Source organism: Arachis duranensis, chromosome 3 (genome assembly GCF_000817695.3).
Source record: "Arachis duranensis cultivar V14167 chromosome 3, aradu.V14167.gnm2.J7QH, whole genome shotgun sequence".
Classification (NCBI taxonomy): domain Eukaryota; kingdom Viridiplantae; phylum Streptophyta; class Magnoliopsida; order Fabales; family Fabaceae; genus Arachis; species Arachis duranensis.
This window is the reverse complement of record NC_029774.3, coordinates 50,590,533-50,600,161: the sequence shown is the minus strand read 5'-3', so window position 1 is coordinate 50,600,161 and position 9,629 is coordinate 50,590,533. Positions and strand designations below refer to the sequence as shown.

At 34.4% G+C, this 9,629-nt stretch overlaps 1 protein-coding gene across 1 annotated transcript; it reads left to right on the top strand.

Moving 5' to 3' along the window:
- The first annotated feature begins 610 nt into the window (after positions 1-610).
- Positions 611-1,675, top strand: LOC107479171 (ethylene-responsive transcription factor ERF017). The gene has a single exon (XM_016099320.3). The coding sequence runs from the start codon at positions 696-698 to the stop codon at positions 1,326-1,328; it is 633 nt and encodes a 210-aa protein (XP_015954806.1). The 5' UTR covers positions 611-695; the 3' UTR covers positions 1,329-1,675.
- The last annotated feature ends 7,954 nt before the right edge of the window (positions 1,676-9,629 follow it).

Below are 9,629 nucleotides of genomic sequence, written 5' to 3'. Positions count from 1 at the left end.
AAAATTTTTAATAAAGGGTATTTTTATAAAAAAATATTTTTTTAAAAAAAATAGATAAAGTTAATATTAGTTAACACAAAAAAATTTAAAATAGATTAAAGAAGAAGTTTTTTTAAAAATTAGAAAGAAGAAAAATATATATTTATAAAATAGAAGGGATAAAAATGTCATTTCAGTATCTCATAGAAATAGAAAGTGAAATTTTATTTAAAATTTACTGTTAAAACAATCGAAACATCGAAATTTCTAGTAAACTTAAAATTTTTCCTAAACTATAAATGGAAACAGAAAACAAACCAAAATTTCTAAAATCTCACGTGGATTAAAAGATGAACGTGGTCCAAGCCATGTCTGCTATACGGTCCTACTCCATGCTCTTTTCAGTTTTAAGTAAACCCCAGAACGCGTATCCCCTTAATTTTATCATAGCTCGCATCATCACCTTCGATCACTGCTTTCATCATCGCCACGTGTCCCATCCATTCACTCTCCTCATTCCCCATCGTGTACACGCCTTCTGACCCGTTGACCCCTCTTACCATTCAGTCAAACTTCACTCGCTTCACCATCATGTATATATACAATTGCAAGAGCCGCAAAACTCATCAGAAAAAAACATTTATTCTCACAGCACTCAATCCCAAACGAAAATAAAAACAAACGCACACATCACAGAAATAAATAGAGAGAAGAAGATGGTGAAGCAGAACAATAACGTGGAGAAGCTTGCGTCAATGGAGCGGAGTGATCTGAAGTATAAAGGTGTAAGGAAGCGAAAGTGGGGGAAGTATGTTTCAGAAATAAGGCTACCAAATAGCCGCCAGAGGATTTGGTTGGGATCCTACGATACCGCCGAGAAGGCGGCGCGTGCATTTGACGCGGCCATGTTTTGCTTACGTGGCGCCGCCGCCAAGTTCAATTTCCCCGGTGCTCCGCCGGAGATCGCCGGCGGAAGGTACATGACCCCTCCCCAAATTCAGGCCGCTGCCGCCCGGTATGCCAATTCGGACCCGGTTCGACCCTGTTCCACCTCGACTGAAACTTCCACGATGTTGTCGGAGGAGACTAAAACGGTGATGCCGACATCGGCATCACCATCACCGTCACCGTCCGATGTGACTCTTCAAACGGAATGTGACGTCACAGCCATGAACGGGTCGGGCTCGGATCTTTTTACAACAATAGGGTCGGTTAACCACGATTCTATATTTACGGGTTTTGATGATTTTGGTGGGGATTTCTACCTGCCAGAGATGCCGAGTTACGATTATGAAGAGGAGAATTTGGATGGTTTGATAATTGACGACACTTTCTTGTGGAGTTTCTGAGAAGTGTGTGATTTGCAGAACATTTCACATAATTAGATTCAATGGGAAAGGGCTAGAAAAGTAGAAAGACATCAACAAAATCGGGTCATGGTATTCGGATTGTTTTATTTTGTATCCGTACGTACCATGGAAAGAATATGGGGTTGGGGTCGGTTTTTACAAGACCAAAGCCCTTTCTAATACCTTTTTTTTTTTTCATACTACTATTGTTGATTTCATTCATTCAATTTTGCCAAGTGCCAAGGATTTTGTATAGTTGGAAACATATGTTGTAACTTTTATTCTGAATTATACGAGAAGTATATTGTTTCAGAATTAAGATAAAGCAGCCGATGAGATTGTTTCTATTTATAAAATTTTAAAATGCTGGTAAATTTTTTATAAATAAATAAAATTAGTTTTGTACTTACAAAAGTTGTTTTCATGTTATAAAAGTACTAGAAATTAATTTTATACATGGATAAATTTATAAACATTTTGAACTATTATGAGAACATATTTAAGAAGAATATAATGTGATTACTCTTTTTTAATTATATTTTTTAGGTACTTTTAAAATAAATCCAATAACTCTGTACATATTAAATGCGTTACTTTTTATAAGTTATTAGATTTTATTAAATAAAAATCAAAGAATATTATAAAAAAAGTATTAATAGATTTTATAAATATAAAATATATTAGTGTGTAAATATATAATATTTTAAAAATAACAAGTGTAATATTTTATTTTTAAATAAATAAATATAAAGTTGAATTGTTTTATTTATACTTGCCTCACTCAATTTGATTTAATTCGACTAACTACTGAAGACCAAGTATGATATAAATCTTATAAATTTCATTGTTAAACCATCACACTTAAATTAGGATAGACTATATTATTTCTATAATTTAAAATTTCATGTCATTTCATATTTTTGTTTTTTGTAAAAGTAAGTTAAACCTATATTTAAAAAAGTAAAAATAATATTATTTATTTCTATTTCTATTTTAAAAAAGTATATAAATAAAGAAATTCAAAAACGTTTTTTTTAAAGCGTGAAAAAATAAAAAAAATAATATTTTTATGTATTATATAAAATGAGAAGTAAACAATATTCGTTAAAAATATATTATTATTTAATACGATATCCTCTTATTTAAAATAATATTTAATATAAATAAAATTTTAATATAAAAAAAACAGGGATTGTAAGAAACTTTTTAATTTTTACCCTCAGCATTGAAACAAACTGAAGTAAAATATTATACTTCATATGCCTCCACCTTGAATTTCTTTTTGTAGTTACGAGATAAAATGAGAAGTTATGAGAACAAAAAATGTGCACAACATAAACGGATTTTTTATTTAAATAATTAAATAAATATTTTATTTATTGAAATAAATAATTTAAAAAATTATTATGAAAATATATAGAATTACTTATCACGTATCTTGTTTATAATACAAATGAGATAAGACGTGTGATACGTTATACGTGTATATCTCCTTTATATTATAAACAAGATACGTGTTAAATTAAAACGTTTATAGTGTAAACAAGATACAATAAGACAAATTTTCAATAGCTATAAAAGGATGTGCAGTTCTTGGCATTCTCCACATATATTTCATATCTTCTTCTCTTCCGTTTTTCTTCCAAAAACTAGGCAAAAATGTCCAGTAATAGCGAATATGTGGTTGTCTGTATGTATCTCAATTGTCGTATGAGAAATAGTGTCAATGAGGTGATATTTGAGTGTGAGAATCCGTCACTGCTGCGCACTCGACGCGTAAGTTTGTTATCCGAGTTGAAGAGTCTGATATTGAGCAACCTTGGTGGTTTAGGGAGAAAAGAGATCGGAAGGGTGAGGTATAGGTTGCTAGCACTGTTGGGTAATGGAGTTTTTCGATTTTGTCTGTTTCGACTCTAGGGCCATATTTGACATCCATGGAAGAATAATGGTGGAACAAGTGATGGAGCTTTCCGCCAAGGTTGGTGATGTTGGTGGCGGTGGTTCTGTCCACTCGACCTTTGTGCAGGATGATGACCCACCTCTTACACCACCACCGATTCATGTTGCGAGTCCAGTGGAAGACATGGACGTGGGTGATGAAGAATCTGACGAAGAGTACATTGCAGATAGCAGCGATAGTGATTTCTCTGAAGATGATGAGGGGGAGGAGTTTGTACCAGAGACGCCAGCCGAGATAGTGGTGCACTATGTTTTGCCTCCCCCCTCCCCACCCAATTCTGGCACTCTCAGATGTACCAAGTCACTATCATACATTGGATCTAGATGTCATGCATGAGAAATATCCGTTTTTCAACACCGGGAAAGAAGATTACAACCAAGATGGTGGGGTGAAGTTTGGGGTCGGCCACAGATTCAAAAGCAGAGATGCAGTAATGCAGGGTATGAAGAACTACAGCATTCGTAGAAGTGTTGAGTACCGAATGGTCGAATCGGACCGATTAAAGTATCACGTGCATTGCCGCCAATCTACAATTGGATGTCTCTTAAGTCTCTGTGTAGCCCTCCGACAGAACCTCGGATACTGGTGAGTTCAAGTTTAATTGTGGCGTATTTACTCATTTATGATTGCTATATCTAGTGTAGTTTTCAACCATGAATGTTTTATTTCGTTAGGGAGGTCTAGAGGGTTGGTGGAGCGTATATGTGTTTAGCACCCACCATGTCCCAAAACCATCGACAGTTGGACAGCAGCCTCATCTGCAAGGTCATCCTGTCGTTGATCCAGTTTGATGCGTGAGCATATTTTCTATATTTTCTTATTATTTTAGATATGAATTTATTGAGTTTTATTTATATTTTAGTGTTTGAAGTCTATTTGGATGCTACTTTGAGGTGCATTGTGGTTTTATTAATTTCAGGAAAGATTAGGCGAGTTTGATAGAGTTCGTGTAGAAGAAAAAGGAAGAAAGTGAATGCTGTCAACCCGGACCTCCTCACACTCCAACGAGCATAACTTGAGTTACAGAGGTCCAATTGAATTAGTTAGAAAGCCAAATTTTAGAGCTTTCCAACGCTATATAATAGTCTATGCTTTTCTTATGGCATCACGGCGCTAAACGCCACGACTTGGCATTTAACGCCAGGTGCCTCATAACCAGTGCCCAAGCCACTGCCTCGTGGGGCGCTAAACGGCAGGAAGATAGCAACAACTAGAAGTTTACTGCCTCCAGGGGCGCTAAACGCCGGTTCTGGTGTTTAACACCAATAGCGCGGATCTAACTTTAAGGAAAGGGTCATTAGTTAGATTTGGATCATATTTATCTTATTTTATTTTGTTTTAGTTATTTTTATTCCCGAACACAATCTTTTGGGTTTTAGTAGTTATTATTCTATTTTATTTTCAAATCAAATTAGGTTGGATATAAAAGAGAAAAGATTTAGCCCTTCAGTCGGCTCTTGATCTCTTCTCTTGGACCTGATTCTGCACTTGACACAATTTTGAACCCTAGTTTTTTCTCTGAGTCATGAGCAACTAAACCTCCTTGGTTAAGGTTAGGAGATCTGTTTATTGTATGGATTGATACTACTGCCACTCTATTTTGATTAATATATTGATTTCAATTTCAAGAATTTGCTTTCGTTCTTTACCTTAGGGATTAAGGTATATTGGAAGATAACCCTCTATCTACTTGAGTTCCTATTAAATCTTGGAAAAGTAATTTACTTGAACATATGCTTGAAAACAATTCCTCCTAAATTGCTAATTGCTTAGACTTAACGGGATACGTGACATATAATCCTCTTATATCTGGGTGATTAGGGTTTTTGTGGTTAATAAACTAGAATTGGACTTAAGTCTCTAATCAAAATTAAGTGACCAAGAAATTGGCGGTTGATTAAGTTAGAGGAGACTAAATTACTAAGGAATTAGGGTTTAGTCAATCACAGTTTACCATGAATTGAATCTTGCATGATTAAAATAGTTGGTAAGAAATAAAAATCCAGAAAATAGACAACTCCAAAGCCTTAACTATTCTCTCACATACTCTTCACAACAAATTCATTGTTTGCTTTCTTAATCACTGAATTACTGTTTAATGTTTCTGAACCCCACCAATTTCTGCCTGCATGACTAAGTGAATTGACTGTGATTAACAACTACCTGTTACTTGATTGCTTAGATTAGGCATTCTTAATTTTTAATTTCTATTTATTATTGTTCTTTAATTTTTGAAAATTTAATCTTAAGTTATTTAAAAAATTTTTCTTAATTTCTGAAATTAAGTTTGGTGTTCCCTTAGTTATTTTATTTTTCCTAGTTATTTTCCTTATTAAGTTTGAATTTTGTGTTCCATTTTGCCTATTTGTTGCTCAAAATTTTTGTTTAATTTATTCAGTTATTTTATTTCTTTGACTCAGGTTACCTCACCGGGAATTTTCTTTACTCTGACATAGAGAATCCCACATTTCTTTGTTTTCTGTTGTTTATGAGTAGGAATAGGAACAAAGAACCTCTTCTAGACTTTGATTCTGAGATTGAAAGGACATTAAGGCAGTGTTTACAACAAGCTAGAGCTTACAAAGCCAGTGAGAATCTCAAGGATAATTTTGAGAAAGAGCCGAAGAGTCCACTATGGAGCTCAACAATAACAATCTTGTTAATCCGAATGCACTTTATGGTCCTAATATTCCTAAGCAACTTAGAAGAACACTTGGTTTATACACTGCTCCCAGTCCCAAATTTTTATGGGAATAATATTGTTGTACCTCCTGTGGCTGCTAACAACTTTGAGCTAAAGCCTCAGCATATTACTTTGGTACAACAGAATTGCCAGTTTTATGGACTCCCGCAAGAAGATCCAAACTTGTTTATTTCTAATTTCCTGCAAATCTATGATACTGTGAAAATCAATGGTGTTTAGCCTGATCTTTATAAGTTGCTTTTCTTTTCATTTGTTGTACGGGATAGAGCCAAGCAATGGCTTGATACACAACCTAAGGAGAGCTTGGATACTTGGGACATGTTGGTTAATAGATTTTTAACCAAGTTCTTTCCACCTTAGAAGCTGACTAAGCCGAGGACAGATATTCAAACTTTCAGGTAGAGAAAGGGTGAATCTCTTTATGAAGTCTGGAAGAGGTATAAGCTGATGCTCAGGAAGTGTCCTTCTGATATATTCTTAGACTGGATTCAATTACAGATTTTCTATGATAGAGTTACTCAGACCGCCAAAATGTCTCTGGATAATTCTGTAGGCAGGTCTGTTCACATGAAAAAGACTCCTGAGGAAGCTCTTGATTTGATTGAGATGGTTGCCAACAACCAATATCTGTATTCTTCTGAGAGGATCTCTGTGAGAAAGAGAATCATGGAATTGGATGCTTTAGATGCTATTCTTGCTCAAAACAAGGCTATGTCTCAACAAATTAATGCTATTACTCAACATTTGAGTGAAATGCAATTCTCAACTGTCAATACTTAAGATACATCCTGTGACATGAGTGGTAGCTTCCCTCAAGGTGAGAGTTATGATTATAGCCAATTTTCTCCTGAACAGGTCAATTATATAGGCAATTCTTCTATGACTCCCAATAATGATCCTTTCTCTAAGACCTATAATTTAGGGTGAAGGAATCATTCTAATTTTGGTTGGAGAAATCAACCACAGAGGCAACCGAATTTTGGCAACAATAACAATCAGGGCTAACAAAATAATTTCAATCAGAGTAGTTTCAACAACAACAACCCACTATCTAGTTCGTAGAAGTCCCCTGACTTAGAATCTATAGTTGCAGAGCTCTCCAAGAGTACTCTTAGTTTCATGCAAAAAACTAGAGCTTCACTTAGGAACTTGAAGGTTCAGATGGGTCAACTAGCCACAAAAGTTACTGAAATTGATCAGATGTCCACCAACACCCTTCTTAGTAACGCAATTCCAAATCCAAGAAAGAAGTGTAAGGTTATTACCTTAATAAGTGAACAAGTGGCAAGTGCAGAGACACAAGTAACTAAGAAGCCAGTTGAAAAAGAAGCTCCGGAAGAGATGCAGAGTAAAGAGGAACCAACAAGAAGACAGCAACAACTAGAAAGACAGTAACAACTAGAAGCTTACGGCCTCTAGAGGTGCTAAACGCCGGTTCTAGCATTTAACGCCAGTTGTGCGGATTCAACTTTAAAGAAAGGGTTTCATTAATTAGATTTGGGTCATACTTATCTTATTTTATATTGTTTTAGTTATTTTTATTCCCAAACACAATCTTTTGGGCTTTAGTAGTTATCATTCTATTTTATTTTCAAATCAAATTAGGTTAAATATAAAAGAAAAAAGATTTAGCCCTTCAGTCGGTTCTTGATCTCTTCTCTTAGACTTGATTCCGCACTTGACACAATTTTAAACCCTAGTTTTCTCTCTAAGTCATGAGCAACTAAACCTCCTTGGTTAAGGTTAGGAGCTCTATTTATTATACAGATTGATACTATTAGCACTTTATTTTGATTAATGTATTGATTCTAATTTCAAGGATTTACTTTCGTTGTTCACTTTAGGGATTAGGGTATATTGGAAGATAACCCTCTTTCTACTTGAAATCCTGTTAAATCTTTGAAAAGTAATTTACTTGAACATAAGCTTGAAAACAATTCCTCATAAATTGCTAATTACTTGGACTTAATGAGACACGTGATATATAATCCTCTTATATCTGGGTGATTAGGGTTTTTGTAGTTAATAAACTAGAATTGGACTTAAGCATCTAATCAAAATTAAGTGACCAAGAAATTGTGGTTGATTAGGTTAGAGGAGACTAAATTACTAAGGAATTAGGGTTTAGTCAATACAGTTTGCCATGAATTGAATCTTGCGTGATTAAAATAGTTGGTAAAAAATAGAAATCCGAAAAATAAACAATTCCAAAACCTTAACTATTCTCTCACATACTCTTCACAACAAATTCACTGTTTGCTTTCTTAATCACTGAATTATTGTTTAATGTTTCTGAACCCCAAAACACCAATTTATGTCTGCCTGACTAAGTGAATAAGTCGACTATTGTTGCTCGATTTATCAATTCTCGTGGGATTAATCCTCAATCACCTTAGGTATTACTTGGTACGACCCGGTACACTTGCTAGTTAGTTTGTGGACTTTGAAATTTCGCACCACAGTACAACTCATCCGTCAGCATCCCTGTCCTGCAAGGTGCAGTTTGACAAAGCTATCACTTCAAGTTCTCGTATAGAAAGGTCTGGATGGCGAAGCAAAAGACAATTGCACAGATATATGGGGACTGAAAAGAGTCAGACGACAAGGTGCCAAAGCTGCTACAAGCATTGTAGAGTTGTTGTCCCGGAATGATATGTGAGCCTAGGGCCTTATCTTAATATGATGGGCACCTTATGGTCCGCAACTGTAGCATATTCGACAAAGTATTTTGGGAATTCCCATCCTGTGTTGAGACTTTCAAACATTGTAAGTCGTTTGTTTCTGTTTATGACACGCATTTGTATGGAAGATACGGTAGTGTGTTGCTTATTGCAATGGCACAAGACGGCAACAACAATATCTTTTCTATTGCTTTTGCAATTGTAGAGTCTGAGAATACTAACAAAAATTTACACGTATGTACTAACTAAATTTATGTCGATAAAACTTTTTACGTTAATATGTACTAACTTAATTAATAGACATTTTCTCAATACGTTACTTAAAATAAAAATATTCAGTAAAGTAATTAATACTCTAATTATCAAACTTTAACTTAATAATCTAATTATCAAACTTGGATAGTTAATAACTAAATTAATAAATTCAGAAACGTGTAACCAACAAATTAACTTCAACGATTGGAAAATATCTATCCCAATATTTAATATCTAAATTAATAATTATGTAGTTAACAACTTAATTACAGGAAAATGATAACCACATTTCTAGAATTATATCCTATCAATGACCTGTTGCTAATGATACAAATCATATTCTAGTTCTTGGCAAGTATCCTAACTATGACTATATATATATGGGATAAAATAAATGTCAAGATAATAAAATTAACCACGAAGTTGACTACTTTGGTGTAGTGCCATGTCGTGTTCGGCCTATTGATGTCCGGATCACGTACAACTATGTTTCACGTACAACTATGTTCGCTATCTTTGTCTTACTCAATAATATGGTCAGAAAGGGATAGAAGAGACGAGAAAGTGATAGAGAGGTTGGGAATGGGACCCAAAATATCGCTATAAATGACATTTATATATAGGCGTTATCCAGTCTTATCTCATTTACAATATAAATGAAATAAATTTGCACGTAGTGTAAACAAGATATACACATATCA

What these genes read in the sequence shown, in the direction of transcription:
- LOC107479171 (XM_016099320.3), top strand. Translation starts at nt 696, where the DNA reads ATGGTGAAGCAGAACAATAACGTGGAGAAGCTTGCGTCAATGGAGCGG.